The sequence below is a fragment of the Acipenser ruthenus genome, chromosome 14 (genome assembly GCF_902713425.1).
Source record: "Acipenser ruthenus chromosome 14, fAciRut3.2 maternal haplotype, whole genome shotgun sequence".
In the NCBI taxonomy this organism is placed as follows: Eukaryota; Metazoa; Chordata; class Actinopteri; order Acipenseriformes; family Acipenseridae; genus Acipenser; species Acipenser ruthenus.
The window spans coordinates 7,883,760-7,904,448 of record NC_081202.1 but is presented as its reverse complement, the minus strand read 5'-3'; the positions used below and the strand labels follow the sequence as shown (position 1 = coordinate 7,904,448).

General features: G+C 37.0%; 1 protein-coding gene and 1 long non-coding RNA gene across 2 annotated transcripts in view; one reads left to right on the top strand and one right to left on the bottom strand.

Annotated features, from left to right (window-relative positions):
* The window catches only part of tbxas1 (thromboxane A synthase 1 (platelet)), a 60,036-nt gene that overhangs the window by 4,949 nt on the left and 34,398 nt on the right, over positions 1–20,689 (bottom strand). Inside the window, exons 10-11 of the mRNA XM_034033102.3 lie at positions 19,680–19,979; positions 28–116 (exon numbers count right to left, since the gene is read on the bottom strand). Coding sequence (XP_033888993.1) covers positions 28–116; positions 19,680–19,979 — 389 coding nt within the window. The remainder of the gene's footprint in view (positions 1–27; positions 117–19,679; positions 19,980–20,689) is intronic.
* On the top strand, positions 14,701–20,679 carry LOC131697404 (uncharacterized). The gene is made up of 3 exons (XR_009307235.1): positions 14,701–14,740; positions 16,116–16,208; positions 20,663–20,679. It is a non-coding gene; the product is annotated as an uncharacterized LOC131697404 (long non-coding RNA).

The following is a 20,689-nucleotide window of genomic DNA, read 5'->3' as shown; positions in this document are numbered from 1 at the left end:
CCACGTTATATTTAAAGGAGGTCTTACCTAAATCCAGGTGGGTACATCCGTAAGGTCTCAGAGATAACCATGTCTAAATACTGCAGCTCCTGCACATTGTTGTAATCTGGTGCATCCTGAAGAAACACAGCACAGGAAATTGGAAAATGCAAAACACATTTCCCATTTGATGATTCCCCTTGTAAATGCTTTTCAACACTTTGCTACATTTGTATTGATCCACAGAATACTGTACCTCAGTAAACTTTGATAAGGTACTTACCATAAGTCTTGGTGATTGATGCACTATTAACATGTCTCCATTTCACAACAAACAACAAACTAGTAACACCAGCATCTGCACATAGAAACATAAGTATAACGCATGCATGGAGTCTCATAATGCACAAAGCACAAGGATCTTTTCACTAGATAGCAGAACAGGAATATTATATATCACAGCACGTCAGAAATCCACGCAGGTTCCTGCATGTATCCCTAATTAATGCCCATGCAGTATTTACTAGATTGAGATTCTTGGAGGTTTCTAGAAGCATGTTTACAGCCTCTTATTCTGTTGATGGAAATATAATAGAGTTGCTGACAGTTTCTTCTGCACTGCGACAATATACTGGGCCACTTTTTTTTTTTTTTTTGCAGAGAAACCGCACAGGATAAAAAAATCTGCAACAGCTTATCTTCTTAGCTACTAAAGCAAACAAATAACTTTACTTAGTGTGACCAACAAGACAGACAGCGAAAAACAAGATCAAAAGCCTTTATATAATCAAGGTCAGTTTTCCAAAGAAATCAGCCAACTGTAAGTTGTTCTTTAATGAGTCTGAAGTTGTGACACATTGTGAAATTATACTAGCATCACAAAAAATACTAAAAAAAATATTAAATTGTAATATCTGTCTCATTATGCAGTTATGAATTATACCAATTAAAACAAGATTTGGTTGAGTGGTTAGAGCAAAGTACCAAGAGCTTGGAGAATGTGGGTTTAAATGCTAGCTCAGCCAGTTATTTGTGGTGTGTAGGTTTGTATGTGTGTGTCCGTGTGTTTTATGTGTGTGACATTTCTTGTGCTTCACTAAGCTGTTAGGTAAAAGCAGGTACTTCCTGGAAATGCAAAGTAGTATGTGCAAAGATTCTAACGTGCTGCTAAAGTGTTGTTATAAAAGGACTGATTGATGATTAATCCCAGAGCTATTATTAACTGGTGCCTTTTCCCACAGGTTACCGAAATAACACACTTCATGATTTAGTGATTTAGGAGCACAACTTGTTGCAAGAAAACAACTCTTGTACTGTAGATGAGGAAGCTGTTTGCCATTAGTGCAGAGTGGGGTTCAACCTTCAAGTGACACAATCAGGGCTTGGATCTGTTGACAGTGTTGTTATAAACAACTTGACTGTGCAACTGTTCATGCAACTAGTTGTTCAAATATTCAATATATACCTCTAAGGTACAGATCCAGTTATAGGTGTATACTTAACCTAGCAAGGTGTAAATTGATAAATAGATGTATGTTTGTGAATGTATGTATTTATGTATGTATTGTGGCAAACCCATTCAAAACACTGACCCAACACCGAAACTTTGATTTTAGCGCCGTTGCACATGTTTATTTACAATAAATGAATAAATAAACAAAAGCCTAATTCCTGAACGGAGAGCTAACTAAACTTTTCCTTTCAAATCCCTCACTATAAGCTAGAACGGCTAAGCCATTTACCGGTCACAAAAACTCCTTGTTACACAAAGAAGTTTATACAGCTCACCCAAGGCACACAAAATTATATTTTTCTTTAAAATATAGCCTAGGTGTAGTGACGTGACTTCTATGGAATTTTCTGTCATAGTAAAATCATCATTACGCTATCTCAACTGGATATCTACTGTTGCAATCTTTTCAGTGTCTAAAATGGCACCCACAGTGATAATGCAGTAACTTCAAATATAGTTCTCTGGTATTTTACTATACAACTGTATGGGTTGAGAGGTGACCAATGTCAAAATAATGTGAAATAATTTGGTTAGAAATGACAGCTATTGTAATATATTAGTCCATGAGCCAGTTCTCCTGTTGATATTTCTGACACCAAATTGTTAGTGTACTTCGTGCCTTGCAGTATTGTATATTGTATATATCCCTTTATTCAATGCTAAGCATTTTGCAGAACGACACAAGCAAGCAGAATTTGCTCAAGCATGATTTTGCTGCACAGTGGGAGCTGTATTCAGATCTGAATTTAAAGATACAATGCTCCTTGCAATTATTTCAGAAACTGGGTGCCTAATTTATCCATGGTGAACATGTCATATATCAAACTTCATTCCAGTTTGTCATGAATATCAAGCACGGACTATATATAAACTCATTAACAAGATGTGACAGATCTAACAATAAACTCTCGCTGAGATCCGGGGCTTGTTGTGAATCTGACTAGGATAAATACAATATTTCTAGTCTGATAACCATGAAAGACATCATGTGGAGTCTGATAACTCCCCAGCACGAAGCAGGGCAGGCTGAAGCAAGTATCGAGACTGGCACTAATTTGATAAAGAAAACCAAAGGAGAATGGAGTCGTCTTACTGTCCAGCAGATGGCGAGGCAAGCTTTCCCTTGTAGAGACTCAATGTAGTCCTACCAAGTAAGTTCCTTTTATTCGATGATCAAGGGGCATAAACCATGGAAAGACAGTGGGTATACTCAAACACTTAACGCAGCAGGTGAGTCTATTTAGTGGATTCTGGTCTGAAAAATCTGTAAAGCACCAGGGAAGGTCATATTTAAATGATCTAAACAATAAAATAATAAACAAACAAATCTGAATTTGAAGATCTGTCGCATTTCAGATCCTTTGAATAGACCCCACTGCCTTTTTAATTTTTTGGGTCACAGTAACCCACATCCTTATAGACTTACACAAGGGGACAATGTGCGCCAAACAGTCATATCACTACTTTCCTGTTCCAGTCTGATTCCATACTCTAAGCAGAGTCTAATGGAATAAAGACAGTGGACGTTTTAGCTTAGTGAATCCAGCTGAGATAACAGCATCACAGTACAGCTTGTGTAATCAGAAATAAAGCATCTACCGATCAAGGTCAAAACTTTGTTTTGACTTTTTATTATTCCAGGTACTCCAGGTCTGGTGAACAGTGCAATTTCCCCTTTAGAAACATGTAAGGTCTACATACTTAGAATCAGCAGCTTGGGGAAACATTTCTTAACTGTAAAACTAATCATTCTCCACATTCATATTTTTGCAAGAAACTCAGGCACTATACCGCATTCAGGTATAGGTTATTTCCTTGAGCCAGATGGCTTCCGTGAGAAACAATTACCCTAATCCTCTCCCTCCATCTCCAAGATTCAGGGGCCCTAATCATGCAATGCTCAGCGATGGAGGCTTGTGTGTCATTTTGCTTCCCTAGCACAGCTTTCCATCTGCTTATAGTTTTATCTGTAGGGGAAACCTCTTTCTGGGGACACATATCAAAATGCAGACTGTTTCTTTTTGAGAGATAACTATGAGGAAACGCATTGGAGGTTTCAAAGGCATTCATAATGTGGCGACTGGGTTTCTAGTTCCCCACTGTTCACTGTCTCCAGAGAGCCTGAACATGAAGCGTTACGGTAGCCTTGTAATCTACCCTAAGAACCCCTTAGTTAGCGGTTATTGTAGCACCGAGATAAAGCTGCAGTGGTGTCCCTTGGCAGTTCCATGCCTTGCCTATATATTTTCAATCCTCATCGACTGCTTTTATTAACATCAGTTTTAATGATGAATTAGAAAAACACCCCTTAAGAATGAACAAGTTGAGATTGGTTCTGTGGAAGCTCAATGGCACAAAGAGCTATTTTTTTATATGGGAAGCCTGGATGTTAATTGAGTTAAATGCAGGAATATACAGGGCCATAACATTCCATAGGCTACAGGTATACAGATCAAGTGATCTGTATATGCTTAAAATATGCTAGCTATGCAGTGTTCTTGAGTTTTGTATCCATAATTTTAAAACAACAATTAGTGGTACATTCAGAAATACTAAAAGTCTTACTTAATGTCTTCAATGTTAAAAGGTATTTGGTTCACATTCTTATATCCCAGGATGAAAAGCATGGCATTCTCTTAATGGGATTTGCTGATTGTGCACGTATTAGACATTAACCTTGCATAGGGTCAACTGTCACAAGGAATTTCATTGAAGCGAGAGAGAAAAAAAAAAGCCAGCAAAAGAGAAATAAGAAAAGAGAAAGCACAGGAGAGGAGTGTAGTTTTGGTGAAATTGACTTATTATGTTTGGAATATGCAGATATTGTTGCTGCTACTTAGTGGTACCTAATGCCTTGTGCTGTACAATTGTTCAAACACAGTCTACAGCAAAAGTATCAGGATGCAGCAGTTAGCTACAGCTTGGTATTTAAAATATTTGCATATTTGCAGAGATTCTCAGCACAATAAAAGGGGTATCATAGCAATGTTAATAAAGCAAATAAGAGGTAGGGAAATTCATTTTAAAGCACTTTAAGGACACTAGAGAAGACGAATGTATCAATATCCTACAGGGGCAATATAAAAGCACATCTATTTATATTTTTAAAAAGCCTTGAGTGGCTAACAATGCTTCTTTGGAACTGTAAGCCTATCACATGCTCTTTACCTCAATAGGCACTGAACACCAATCAATTCCACATAGCATATGGGCTGCTCCTGATTAAAAGAGGACAGATGCTTAAGCCTACATGGATATAAGAGAGCTCCTGTGGCTTAAGCAATCAGGTGAGTGCATCCTCACATGCTTATAAACCTGCCAACTAGAAGAGTCAGTGAAAAATACTGCTGTAGATGAAAAGAGGCTTTTGTAATCAAACACTAAAGACTGGCATTTCAAACCTACTGACCTGCATTGTGGATCTGGCGTAAAACCATGACAAACAGGCCCAGGGCCCTCTCAGTACCACAACATTGGCTACCATAGTTTGCTTGCCTGAAGGCAGTATATTTATTTGTGTTTGTTTTTTACTGTACCAGGAAGTCACTTGAGATTAAAAAATGTATTTTACAAGTAAGACCTGGCCACGAATAGGGCAAATAAACAGTCAAATCAATTCACATACACACATCAACGGCGTTATTAAGCAAGTTCACAAAAAGCAATAAAAGATAATGTAAAACAGGGACATCTTCCGGTTACATACAGCAGTTATCAATGATTTGCTTGAAATCATGCACGTATACCACATTTGCAAGTTATTTCTGAATATGGTTAGAGGACCAGGGAGCAATATAATTGAAAGCTATTTATTTTATTTTTTTTTAAAACAATTTCTGTGTGTACCTGTCCCCAGAATACTATGTAGGGTCTGGTCAGATATCATTTTACAGATATTTATCAGAAACAACAATTACTTTAGGGAAAAAACACTCCTTGGTTACGTTTGCTGGTAATTTTCCCCTAGGATAAACTAACCCCCTAATCAACCACCTAAAGGTCAGGACTGAAATCTTTCTGTGACTGCCATCCTAGAAATGAAACAAGCGCAGCAGATTACAGAAATGTGAATGATTATCTGTAACGTAGCAGTACAGGGGGGAGCTCATTTCTTCTTGGAAATTAAATATGAATATAACTGCAAATGCGAAGCAAAAAATTCCAAATTGCACCAATTAGTGAAACTCTGAATAGGTTAGTGGTTGACCTTTGCTGACCATACTCTTTTTCACAATGCAGAGGCATGTCGTCTCTCCTTAGGAATTGGATTAAAGTTCATACACAACCAGACTTAGATGCAGCAATAACAGATTCATCTCATATCTGCATAAATGACAAGCCCAATTGCACTACTCAAAGGAAGCTCGTTATAGATTTATACTCGTTATACAGGGGCAGCAGTGTGGAGTAGTGGTTAGGGCTCAGGGCTCTGGACTCTTGACCAGAGGGTCGTGGGTTGAATCCCCGGTGGGGGACACTGCTGCTGTACCCTTGAGCAAGGTACTTTACCTAGATTGCTCCAGTAAAAACCCAACTGTGTAAATGGGTAATTGTATGTAAAAAAATAATGTAATGTAATAATGTAATTGTATGCAGCAGTGTGGAGTAGTGGTTAGGGCTCTGGACTCTTGACCGGAGGGTTGTGGATTCAATCCCCAGCTAGAGGACACTGCTGCTGTACCCTTGAGCAAGGTACTTTACCTAGATCGCTCCAGTTAAAACCCAACTGTATAAATGGGTAATTGTATGTAAAATAATGTGATATCTGTATAATGTGAAATAATGTATAATGTGATATCTTGTAACAATTGTAAGTCGCCCTGGATAAGTGCGTCTGCTAAGAAATAAATAATTAATGAAATGGCAGGAAAATTAGGCCCCAGGTAAAATGCCTGCTATGTGAGAAGCAGTTATATCACACATTCTAAAAACTACTTTCCTGTGCTTTTGAAGCATTGAAACAGCATGTCTATTTTCAGAATATTTCTTTTTTCAAGGCAGCTCTTTTTTTTGCCATGCACGTTTTCATGTTAAAAGTTACTAAATCTTTCAACTTTCAAGAAACAATTCAATGTTTCTCAGTGTCTTCAATGTTGCTAAGAGACTTGGAGACAGATATTCAAAACAGTTGCCAGTCACGCAAGGGGAGTTACTAGGATGTCCTCGCCTTGCAAAATAATTGTACTTGGGGGGATTTAAAACCGAGTTGCCAGGGGAAAAAAATGCAATTTTTTTTCTCAACTTTGAAAGAGGATTGATGATAAACATGCAAAGCCCACTATCTAATTTGTATAACATCTAAAGGTCGATTCATGCCAGTAAAGGGGTCTTATATATGGCACACAGTATTTTGATTGTAAGCAGTGTTTTGATTTGCAATACATACATGTAAATGCATAAATACATTTTCTTTTCATGTGATACATGGACGGGTCCCTCCGTGCAGGCTCTGTTTAACATGTGCTAACCTTTGTCATACTGGTAACCATGTTTTACCACAATGTAAAAATGATGACATGTATGTAAAGACAGATGGACAAGCATCTTCTTATACCCCAAGAGATTCTAAAACTCTTGGTGCAAAAGAATGGCATAACCAAGTTTCATTACAACTGGATAAACTCTAAAGTGGGCCCAATTCAATTAACTACAAATGCATTGTAATATACATAGCAATAAACATGTTGATCCATTTTAAGTTTAATTAAATTATCAATAATGTGTAACTAATAATTGCTCCAAATTTGATTTATAATTTTCTAAAACCCTTTTTCCCAGCTAAAAAAAGAATTAAGTTGGGCCTTAAATTCCTGACAACAGGGATGATAAGAAACTCAGAGACACAAGAAAATATTCCCTCTGCTACATGTATTTATAGTGACCTTTTTGTCAAAAGCTGAAGCGTAGCGCAGCGCTCCCAATGTACTGACATCAGAAGACCTCCTTGGGTTACATTATGTACTTCACTCACAGGAATATATTATTTTCATTCCATATAAAATGGAAATCCACCATGTCACAGTCAATATCCAGATCAAAAGGCTGCAATTGCTCTGATTAGTTTGAGTTATTTTCTTCAGGAAAGACGCTTTGACATTTTAAAATACACATACAATGACATCAATATAAAAGCAGTAAAGCCAAATTGGAATTTAGATGAGAGAGTCAGATAGAAGATGTTTTGATCTGGTTTCCCTTTTAGCCACTGAGAAATTCAATGCCTCAATGCAGCTGAGTCGAAAGCTGAAAACAGCAATTAGGAAATAAGGTCCCTTTAACATACTGTATGGTTAATTTCCACTTTATGTGCAGATTGAGATTTCAGGTAAGACTGTACCGTGTTGCAGATGTCACATTTACAGTAGGTAGTAAGGCGCTAAATGTCCAAAACATTTGATTCATACCAAAATTGGTGGTCTTGGTCCAATGGCAAACAAATATGGTATTTATTATTTTAGAAACATTAACAATAACCCAATCAATAATCAATCAACAGGCCAACTCGTTCCTGGTACTGTACTTCTCTATCCATATTGCATTTTATTTTGTAGTGCTTCTTCAGGGATGTTTTAATGTGAACTATTATTTTAGGAATGTCTGTAAAGCATGGGAAGTGCTATCGCCATAAATGCAGTTTTGTAAAAAGCCTCAAGCTTTAAAGAAGCGCAACGCAATGAATCTTAGTGAAAAGGGACCATCACAGGAAAACCAGAAGCTACAGACAGTGTCGACTTGCAAATTCACAAATACTTCAAAGGGCAAAGGGCATCAGCTAGGCATCACGGCTTGTTATCAATATGCAGGAAGCATGTTGCAAACCTTTCTGATTTACTGTTTTACTCTTGCATCTAAGCTGAACCAATCCTTTTCTCACAATCCTTACTGCTCCCTAATTCGCAGGTTGCTGCACAAACTACTAATCAAGTGGTTTGCTCTCCTTAAATATGCCAGATTACTAAACTGCAGAGCTATTTAGGTTAAGTACAGTATTACATCCTTGGCAATGCTGCTAAAAGAAAGAGTTTAAGTAGTAGCTTCAAAAGCTGTTGTTAGAAAAAAAAAACATACATTCTTAATGAGATCATTTAAGATCAGTTAAATCAATGAGTTTCAGAATTAGTAATGACCACAGGGGTCGATGATTTCAGACAGTAAATACTGGTGGACAAAAGGTCCATTAAAATGAACATAGCTCAGTAAAAAAAAAAACCTATTCTATTCTTTCCATATGTTGATTCACTTGCATCATGACAAGTAATACACATTTACAGTATTTATAATTTATTGATTGTGTCTGGTGGTCAATTCCGTCTTAAAAAACATTTCGGCGAAGAGAACACTTCGCTTGCTTCCCGAGCGTTGTTCTCTTAGCTGGATACACTGTAACAACTTAACTGGCTAATTGAAAAAAAAAAGACCAAATAATGAAGGGACAATTATGGCCATTACGCCACCGATGTGTAGTGCAGGCAATTAGCCGTCGATTCCCATTCTTTACCTCTTTATTTTTTTGATTTAACTACCTGTCCCCTTTTCTTTAAACAAAGGGCCAATAACATGTTTATCTGGCTGTAAAAGCCTTTGCACTATCAGTATGTTAAAATCGATCTAAATGTATTTACACGGATGTATATTTAAACAAAGTGATGCCAGTTAAAAAGCCACTATCTTTCTAAAGCGATCTATTTAATAAACTGCTAATCAGTAGTTTGTAGTAAATTGATGACCAATTCACTAAATGGTGGACATTAAGTAATGGAGTGATTGTTTAATTAAGCAGTAAGGCACGGCAGGGTCTGCCTTTAACTCTTTACGATCAGAGTGCTCCCTCAAACCACACAGTTGCATAATTATTGTTAATTACTCTATTTATGTCGAGTCTAAACTGACATTGTGTGGCTGTACAACTAAAATACAGGTTAGTAGACTAGGCGTGAAAAACTACAGGCCCTAAGCAAGTCTGTCTCCAATTGCTGCTGTCTAAAGTGTTATTCCATCTACTACCTGCAGGTGTCACTATTAGGAGACTTACAAAAGAGACTGGAATAACGGACATAAATATTACATCAATGTGTTCTCTCCAGTACTTCTACCATGCCATGTCAGTATTCCCCCATCTTACAGAGTCCACAAGTATTTGCTGTTCTTATAATAACCCTTGCAGCCTTGTGTACTCCTTTCATAAGTATTTGAAGGTACAATCAATGCAATTCTAAGACCTTGTGGTTGTTGTAATTATGGCCAAGTATGCTTCTGATCTGCCATAGTATTTATTTCCCGCTATTTAAATCACTCCGGTCCGCCAGGTTTAATATAATTACTTAGGATCTGGTCAATGTATTAATTATGGTTGCAAGTTAACAAAGACAGGGACTGGAAGTGTAGAAGTTGCTTCCCCTCTGCACTATAGCCTCTATAATGTCTTGCGCAGACATTGTTACCACCACACACTTAATTGAATCAATTCAACCTCTATTCAGCTATTAATCCATAAAGTGATAACCTCATACTCTAGGACCGGAGGTGTTCATCCTTGGACTAGCTCTGTATTGTCTCTTGTTCCCAGAAGTAGACTTCACAGCCCAGAAAAAAAATACTTTTTTTTTATTATTTGAAAAGTTTTCATGGCTGTGCAACTTTAAGCTTTATATCATATACTGTCACAATTAAAAAAATAAAAATACAATCTTAATAGATTATTGTCTTTGACATCACTGTACTTTAATTTGATAGAGCAGTATGCCCAAATTCAGATCAAATAGCAGTTCCATCTGCCCCCTATGCCTTGTTCTATCCTATTTGGGCACAGCAATTTGAATGAAAACACATTATTGCATTTGAGGACTTGCCTGGGGCTGTCTGGCGAGGATAGTAATCTCTGGAGGCAGAGAGATATCACTCAGGCATGATTAAATACATAAAACATAAGCCCCCACCCATAAATCAAAGGTTTTAGTCAAATAATCAAGGGTCAAATGGAATCTCACTCTTTCTGCACTGGTGTATTACATTATAACATCTATATACACTATAATACATTTAAGGGCAACTAATTACACTGCCCCCATGACTAAATAAAACAAGCTCAATATTATTTCTCTGTAAGGAAGGATATGGGTTTTTCCATAATAATTTTATGTTTTTTTTTTGTTTTTTTTTAAAGAAAAACAACAATTCATGATATATACTATGCTTGTTCTTATTGGTGAAACTTCAAACCAGTTTATTCATGGTGAATTCAAGTTTAGAGTTTATTATAAATTAATGGCTAGTTTATCGGAATTGAACATGAATTGATATTTAAAAATAATTATGCTTTGTTTTACCTCCTTTCGTTATGTCTCTAGGTAAACTGTTTTACTATAATTCAGTTTCAATGAAGGATAGTCCATACAGTATATACAGTACTTAAAAACAACAGAAAACCAAACACAATAAAAAGAAGCCAAATGAAAATATATTACCCAGCAAGATATAATTGCACAAAAGGCAGACACGGCCAATACATTTATCATGACCTACAACAGTACATGCCCATGTCTGATTTAAGAACAACAGGCTGAGCGTGAAAATAAGATTAATTGGACAGTTTTTCAATTTTTTGTACCATTTTTGTAAGTTCTATAAGCACAGAACTTCCAACAGGCCAGCCAAACTGTATGCTTCCTCTTTAAAGCTTAACTGAAGTAATTTGCCTTTTTTGATACCACACTGCTAGTGTAGCTGTCAATCAATAACACAAAAACTGATTAGTCTGAGAAGACTGACACCAGCTACCTGTGACGGTATTGACCCATATCAACAAAACACCCTTACAGTGCAAAGATTCTCCATGCATGACCTAAAATAGCATTTCTGCCCCTGAAAGGATCTGGGAAAGGCCATTGCATTTTTAGTCACCTTGTAATACAATTTTAGAAATATCAAATGTAGAATCAAGAGCCGTATCCATTATTCCACTAAATCCCTGCAAACAATTCTCTTAGAAAATAGGAGGAATTAATAATTCACAAAGGAGAGAAATGTTGCTGACTTGTGGTCCCAGCTTGCCAATGCTGTTAACTTCAGTGGTTTAGCTCTAGGAGTTCAAATTACAATGCCATATTTCTACTTTATCTATATGTGTCCCCAAGCTTCTGTTTTCTGGGCCCAAATGTCAGGTAACTTCAAATGGCAGCTTGTGCGCAAGCACTGCCAAATAGTGTTAATTACTGATATAACAAACAATGTATAATAAACTGGAAAACTCCCAACAGGCTCAAGATTTCAGCAAGTAGAAATTTAGTTCGTTTTTAGGTTAGCACTATTCTTGAAAGAAATGTGCACTTAATACACAAATTCAAAGACTGCTGTTTCGAAACAAATGTTTTTACATAAACTACCATCTTAAAGCTGTCTCACTTATGGCTCTCTGTTGAGTGATGCTAACTTGCAATGTTGAACCTCTTTAAGAGGAACACCTAGAGGAAAAAGAAAATTGGCTTTGCTCTTCTCTACACACTGTAAGAGTTAAGGATGAATGATGGGTGTTATGCCTCATATGGTCCCTCGTTGGAGCCAGTCCACTCGTGGTATTCTGATCACTTGATTGTCATATTGTTCTTGCAGTTCATACAGCGACCTTGTGTGCTGCACTGAGATTTGTTTTTTAAACAAGCACTGCAGAGGAAAACGGGAGAAATAAACAAGCCCAGAGGAACTGCAGGAAGCCGGGCGTCTAATTCTCAAATAATGAATGTTTCCAGCCAGGCCTGTCTGCTAAATATTTCAGCAGCCATCACCTCTCACAGACCACAGCCGCCACTGCACCCACCACCCCCTGCAGTTGTTAAATATGATTCACAGTACCAGCAGCTGCTGGTCATTCAGACTGATAGTGTAAATAATACTTCTTGCCCAGCATTTCACAAAAAGCTTGCTTACCACCCTCTACCCCATGCCTTTATCAGTTGGCTGAGCAAGTCTGCCCATCAGTCATTTACACTGCGTGCTTGAAGACTGCTTCCACCACAGTGTAATTCCATTACATTTTACTTAAGGATTATTCAGGATTGTACAGCTGGGAGACCACTTTTTGTTTTAGAGGGGTTCCTGTCTGCATTCAAATTGTCCCTCAGGCCACATACACTGCCTTAAGAAATACACAGATCAGCTTCTTGATATTTTGAAATTACAAAAGCGGCATAACTTGCAACTCAAACAGTTTTTATATGGTATTTGAAATTGCTGTAAACAGGGGCTTTGTTTTTAGCCATTACAAGTCAAACGGTACTTGTAAGCAAGACCAAAAACCACCGTTTACTCCTTTAAAAGCACAATACTGTCACTTATAAACCTTTGTACCATGCAGAACCCAAATGAATGTCCAACAAGGTAGACAAATACATGCCTTATTGGGAGCAGCTAGTGGTCTGGTTGAACGACCGATTTCCAGATACTCAACTCTGCATAGCAATGTGTATGAAACCATTTCTGATCACTTTGATGACTTTGTTTTGGTAATATTTATATGCAACAATCAAGATAGGCTAGCGATTGTATATGGGAGTTTGCCGAGTCTCTGAGCTCAATGATAATCTTTCTACTTCTTGTTTGCTTTACTTCTGAGTCATTTGCTGGCTCTTTAATTCTACAATATTCACAGAAAGAAAGATTTTATCATCCACTCATTAAATTCCACAACATATCCAACAATTTTCTCATATGCAGTTTCATTAGGAAGCAATCTATCAGGCACTGGGGTTCCTAACGCAGACGTGGAGAGCAACAGGATGAGGTAACATTATGCATAAGCGCGACATTTGTATCTTGTGCATGCCATCCCAAACCTTAACCAGTCAAAAGAGCCAGGCTCATTTGGAAGAGCATACCAACTGCCTTCTCATGCACTACCTCATTTACTACCACCGGGGACAGTCTCGTACTGACCTTCCCTGCATCTCTTACCCTGATAACCTCTTTGACATGCTACAGAGGTAAGTAGCATTTATTTTTGTTCCTGCTGTCATTGCTGTTCAATAAATCATTTTAACCAGAATGAGCAAAATTAAAATGCATAGATTCTTCTCACCTGTTCATTTTCCACATTTTCAACGTGCTATTACCACATATGGTACTAAATCAAGCCTATTAGACATTTGGCATCTTTTTTAATTATCTAAACAGCAGCAGATATTAATAATGGTAAACTATAACTTGTTCCAATGCAAATCCTATTTAAGTGATATTGTTATATTTAGTAATCAGGGATGTGCTATTACTCATATTCATAATCATACTCTGAGCCATTACACTCATACTTGGAGCCATCATACTCATACTGAGATAGTACACTGAAGCTGAAAAGGCTAAAACCGAAAGTATCATAAAGTACATTTCTGGCAATCCTTTACTCATATAAGCAAATATTTACTATAACTTTTAACTGCTCTTAGTCATACTCACTCTTACTTATAATTTACTGTATTCATGATGTTGCTCTTACTTGAATTTGATCTTATTGTACTTTCATAACTGCTCTTCTCTGTCCTGGATAAGGGTGCCTGCTAATAAATAAATAAATCATTTGACAGTAATTCTGATTGATTCTGATGTCCTAATGCAAAAAACAGAAGTGCACCAAAAATGTGTGTAATAGGTTTTGTCCTCGCGTATTACTCATACTCGGAAAAAAATACATCCTAATCGTTACAGATTATCCTTTATACCTGTTACTCGGCACACACCTATTGGTAATTTAATGTTACCTGGGAATAAACACCAGCTGGAGTAAAGGTTGACTGTATTTAGACCCCAGTGTGACAGTAATACTACAAGAGCCATCTTGCTGGTCTTGTGCATATTTTTTATTTTAAATCTATTGAAGGTACTAAAAGTATCCTATACAGCTGAATAAAAACAAAACCATACTGAAATAAACAATATTACCTTGGAATGATAAATTGCCAAATTATTGCAGTTGTATCTGTTTTTATTCTTGTTTCTTATCTGATGAGCCTCCGCATTTAAATGCATCTCATTAACTGGAAAACAAGCCAGGGGAATCAAAGCCAAGGGGACTTTATTAAGCTCATTAGAATAAGAATTTAAAGGTTTGCTGACTGTAGTGTCATGTGATAATCCTTTAGAAAACATTACAGAAGCGTTTTCTATATCATTTGGTTTAGATCAATATCTTCCACTTTCAGATGGATCTGATTTTGAGAATAGTTCAACTGCACAGAGGTTGGACAAAAAATCATTAGCGTGGTACGCACTTTCATGGAAATTGTTTGTCTCTCACATAACTAATTAATTTGTTACACAAATATTATCTCTGAAACATTTTCTGCGCTATATTGAAGCTGCATATGCTTTTCTTAAGTCTGCTTCCGTTGCAATGGGCAAGACAGTAGATCTGACAAAACTATAGAGGGCAGCCACATGCTTGGCTGGTTCTTCTGAATCTTAACCAGCATATCAGTAACATACAGTACATCGTCCGTCATGGCTGTAAATTTAAAATTAGAGCAACCAGTATGATGTCAAAGTAGATGACCATGACGCATAACAACATATCTACAGAATAGTATAGAACAGGGGTGGAACAAAGACCAGGAGAGGAATGGCTGCGATTGGCCTTGCCTGGTATAGAATAACAAATGGCACTGACTAATTGTATGAAAACCAGACAAGTGGTATTTAAGACCTAGATGTCTATAGGTAAGCACGTTATTTTGTTGGTAATAGTATCACTGTATATGCACATTACTGATTTTCAGTATGTGGAATAACTTCTTGTATCTCAAGATACATGTACAAATGATGACATACAGACCCACATATCCTCAAAATCAAATACTTCTAATAACTGTTAATATCAAGGTTTATCACAACTCAGTAAGCAGTTTACCAGATATATGGTAAGTGTGACATAATTACTTATGTATGTACAATCGCTTGCAGAGGATAATTATGACTCCAGACATTACTGGTGTCTTGTGAGGATCAGTGCTTTCTTACAGTGGCACTGTAATGTTACGGCAGATGTTTCCAATGTTAGTTGTTCTAACCCTGCATTGTGTATTTTCCCTATAATAAGAATTGCATGCTTATATAAAAAATACATTCCTGTTACAAAAACATGCTGCCAACATTAGTTACCAGGATCTATCTTTTATAAATGTAATTCTGTTTAACAAAAAAAGTAATTGTAAATCAAGGGTGAAGTACCCCAGGGCCAGACTCACCAGCCCCTAGCAGTATAATGTGTCTAGACAGTTCAGACCTATGTTAACGGGTGAAAGGGAGTTCAGCTGCACATTGCATCACACTCTGTTACATATCACTGCAGGTCTTTGGTCTAGTTTCCATTCCACTTTCATACAGATCCAGTCAATCCTCATCCCTGGCTTACCTAACATTAACAAGAGTTCAAATAGATTAGATAAAGCCAGAGAAAGATGCGATTGAATCCTATATGTGACCTAACTAAGTGTGATAGTTCTAAAATCTACAGCAGTAAGATAATACAAATATTTCACCTCACTCATTTTCTCCCTGCTTAAAACACCTTTTGTACAAAGTATAACATAATGAACTTTAGATATCATCAATAAAAATAACTTTTTTATACCACCTGTAGGGATCACTGAAGCACAACAAGGTGTGCAAGACCCAGATGACTTAAAGCTATCCATATGAGTGTGGTACCATATAGACAAGGTCAACAACCAAGGTAATCACGGTTTTATTGTGGTTATTATTATTATTATTATTATTTATTTCTTAGCAGACGCCCTTATCCAGGGCGACTTACAATTGTTACAAGATATCACATTATTTTTACATACAATTACCCATTTATACAGTTGGGTTTTTACTGGAGCAATCTAGGTAAAGTACCTTGCTCAAGGGTATAGCAGCAGTGTCCCCTACCAGGGATTGAACCCACAACCCTCTGGTCAAGAGTCCAGAGCCCTAACCACCACTCCACACTGCTGCCCTTAGAAACTGGTAACAGTGCCTTTATCGTTATTTTAAACATATGAAATCTCTATTTACAGATAAAGTTCAATGTTTTGCTTTGCTCCCGTTTAGCTTTGTTAAAGCTAGACATTCCATCACAACTTTCCGCAGTGTGGTAGTGCTCTGCAATAGAACTTCCTGATTGGTGGATGGAAGTCATTTTTTTTCTACACGTGGATCTATTCACAAAACAGGTATTGTGCACAGTGATATGGAAAATAGAGTGGCTGTACTGGAGAGAGAACCTATTTTTGTACCTTCTGCTATCTGCAATTCACAATGCCTTTGTCATCTGTTTGCAATGCACTACTCGTCTTGTGATTCATGCATTCAAGCATTCTGTGTATTTCCTATTGTACTATGTTTAATTTTAGTAATTAATGATGCTTTTTTGTGCTTGGCGTACTGAATCACCCTGTGTACTTAAAAGAAGCTAAATAAAAAACAAATAAAATAATGCATGACTACAGCAAAGCAAGCAATGCTTTTCTGGGAGTAAAAACAAATAGGAAAATGGTAAATGTGCTGTAGATTGCTCAATATACACTGACACAAACACACTAAAAACAGAATATGTGTTTATTTGTTGATATTTTGCCAATCTGAGAACAGGAACATTTTTGTTACCAGCAATCATGGATCTGTTAATAACAGATGCTGTTTTACAGTGCAGTACTTGTGAGGATCCTGTTTTTTGCCACCTTTATAAGGCTCATTCTAGTGAAGCTGGTTATGGCAGAGGATAATTGGCTGAGCAGGACTACACAGGCATGTAAAAGTCTTGCTAGGGGTGATACTTTCCTTACATGATATATCGTATTGTAATAGAGGTGTGTGTCCATAGGCGGCGTGTATAAGAGGCTTGGGGAGGCTAAGCCTCTCCAAAATAAATTGCCCAAACCGTCACAAGAAATTGTTCTGACCAACACAAGCATGCAAAGCAGGTTAACAAACTTTTCCTACTGTGCAGTACAGGATTTAGTTGGCATTTCAATGTCATTTGAGGAGACAATGCTTGGCTGGTTTATCGTCCATTCTTCCCGCTGATCTGAGCCCCATATAAATATTCGAAAGTTTACGGTAAGCCATGGAGAGATTCCTAAGGCCATTGGTGAGCTCCGGAAACAAATCTAAATTAGAACCAAATATAATGGCAAGATCGGGCATGAAGCTACAAAGACCTTCAGGAAGACGATGGGAAGCTATTTTGCAACAAAGTAGTTGACTACAAAAGGAAGTCCATTTAACATACAAAATGCAAGTCCAGTATTTTCAATAACTCACTGTCAGAGCTTCAGTTAAAACGGCAGAAGAGCGTGACAACAACCATGGATAGACAAACAGTGGCTACTGAAGAACAAAAACAAGGTGTTTATTTTTTTATTTATTTTTTTACAAAAGGATTTCATATTTTAGTCGCGAAGCGTTTTTCCGTTAATCCTATGTGAAAGGTCAGATAAAAAAACAATTAGGACCTTGCTTGTACTCTCAATGCTGCAGGCCCTGAAAGATGTAATTCTACTTAATTAAGGAAATACATGGTGTAGTAACATGACTGCTCAAAAAGGAAGGGGGTGGCAAACTGTATTAGATATTATCCAATTACTTAGAATGACTTAAAAGTTTAGTGAAAATCCTTTTTTTGTTTTAAATCGTCACTTTCCCATTTATTTTGTGGTATGTGATGGTAGCACTTTCACATTGTGGCCTTGGTCAAATAAACACAAAAGCTAGTTTATCAGCCATCAGTGTCGTCTGTATTTGTTTCCAAGCGCTTGTCACAGCTTCCAAACTATTACTATGTGAATACGTTTTAAAATTACAACATTTTGGTGAACAACAATTTGAGTTACATTTGTACAAAATGCTCCAAGCCTAGTACACATTTGTAAACAGTGCATTTGTAAAATGTACCAATGCTAATTTGAATCCCAGTGCACCCCTAAAATCTTATTCTGCTAGGCAACTGTTATTATTACTAATGTTATTAAATATAGTCATATGTTTTGGCCATAACTGTATTTAATTTATTTTTTAATAATTGTTATGTTTGAAGTATATTTTAAAAAATGGCATCCAAGAGTCAGTGCTGTAACAGTTTTTAAAAAAGTGACTTACATTATTTTTTATTAATACTCGTTAACACTGTTTTTCATTAAAAAGTCTTTGCCACAGAATTTCTTGCAGAAAACACACTTTTCTCTGCAGATTTTAGGAAATTTGACTGCAGATTTCTGTGGGGACGAATTCAATGATCATTTGATCTTATTATGCATCTTACAAGTAGCTCACCAGGACCATCCCATGTATTGTGACGCGTATCGTATCATGGCATTAGGGTGTCGTTACAGCCCTAGCAGCTGCTGCATTCAATATATCATTTTCAATTCCTATAACAAAGTTTCAAGATTCTACATTCTGCATTAAACACAATTTAACAAAAGTACTGCTTACACAGACAAGCATATGGAGCTACACCTTATGTTTCAGCACCTTGAAATTTAACTGCATTTTCATGGTGCAGCCTTTCTTACAAATGGGCTTTAAACCAGTTAACATAGCTGTGACCAAATCATAACGTGGTCATTTATGGATTTCTGAGGGCCTATATAAATTAACCTTGCTTAGAACTATTCAGCACAAATTACACTGGCATCCATTGAATAAATATAGAATAACAACTTGAAACAAGGGATTGACTGTTGAAAAGTTACAACTTGTCCACACTATCACTCACAAGATCTCATAGATTCCCAAGTTGTAATGTACAGAAAAACTAGGGCACCATTGCCTGAACAGAATCTCATAACATATGCCCATGCACTTTCATCAAAACCGTTTCATGAAAATTGTACAAATGTTTTCCCCAAGATACAGCCTACCTAGCTTAATTTATATTGCTTTCCAAAAGACAGACGGAAAAGGATCCCCTTATTTCCCAGATTCTGATGATCTCAGTAACTACTGTTAAAGAGTGTTTAATCAGGTTTGAAAATAGGATATGCGGTTCACACAGTATGTTCCTAAAGACAGACAGAAAGTCACCTCAGTATATCTCTTGGATAACTTGTGCTAAGAACATCCAAGACAGGTTTCATCACAATTGGATAGTGTGTGTCTAGATACACGTACAATTCTAAAGAGTGACAGCAGGGGATAATAAAGCAGTCAGAATACGTACGTGTCTGGCATAAAACTCATCCACCTCCCTCTGCAACTTCTCCTGGCATTCTTGATGAATAGCTAGCAAGTAAGCAGCAAATGCGAGGGTGCTGCTGGTGGTCTCGTAGCCGGCAAGCAGGAAGATAAAAGCCTGGCCCATGATTTCGTCTTCAGTCAGCATCCTCTTCTGAGTTTTCTTTGGCGTCGCATTGGATGAGCCTCCCTCATCAGCATGGTTCACAACATCGAAATTCTCCACCCCAACGTACTCGTTCGTGCTCCTGACATCGAGCATCAGCTGGAGGAAATCATGTCGTCTCTGTGAAAATCAAAAACAGACCCTTTTCTTCTTTCATTTTTACTTAAAAAAACACACACATTACTGCTATCAGGCTTTTACAGATTATTTTTTTTAAACAAACAGTTATTCTCACAAAGGTTCTGTACTTTATATTTTCCCTAATAATTAATCTTTTAACTGTTAATTATCCTATTATGTGTGTTCTGTATGATTCTCTATTGTTGTTTTTGATAAGATCATTATTAGCCATGCTTAATAATTATTTCAGCTATTGAAAAACTGATTGTGGGGAAGTGTAATAGTGCTGCACTGTGGACTTAAACAAGTGCAAAAATGATATGCTTCCCCCAATCAGCATAGAGGTCTTCTTCTGGAATAGTTTAGGAAGCAGAAAAAAGCAGAAAAGCAGAAAAAATTGAGAGTGATTGAGAGCACACATAATACAATTAGAAATTAAGTATTTGCAAATTCAATGATATCAAGTGTACCTGTTGATTTTATTATTTTTTTTCCTGAATGACTGAAGTCTAAGAGCTACACATAAAGCATAGGGGAACAATACAAAAATAAACACATTTCTCAGCTGTCCATTCAATGGTGCAGTTTCATTTTAAAATGAAAGCACAACTTAGATTTTAATACTGGTTGTGAATTGAAAGTCATAACACCTGGGTGCATTAAACTCTCCTTTCACCCCACAGCTGCAGGGATCAACTCATAAAGAGTAC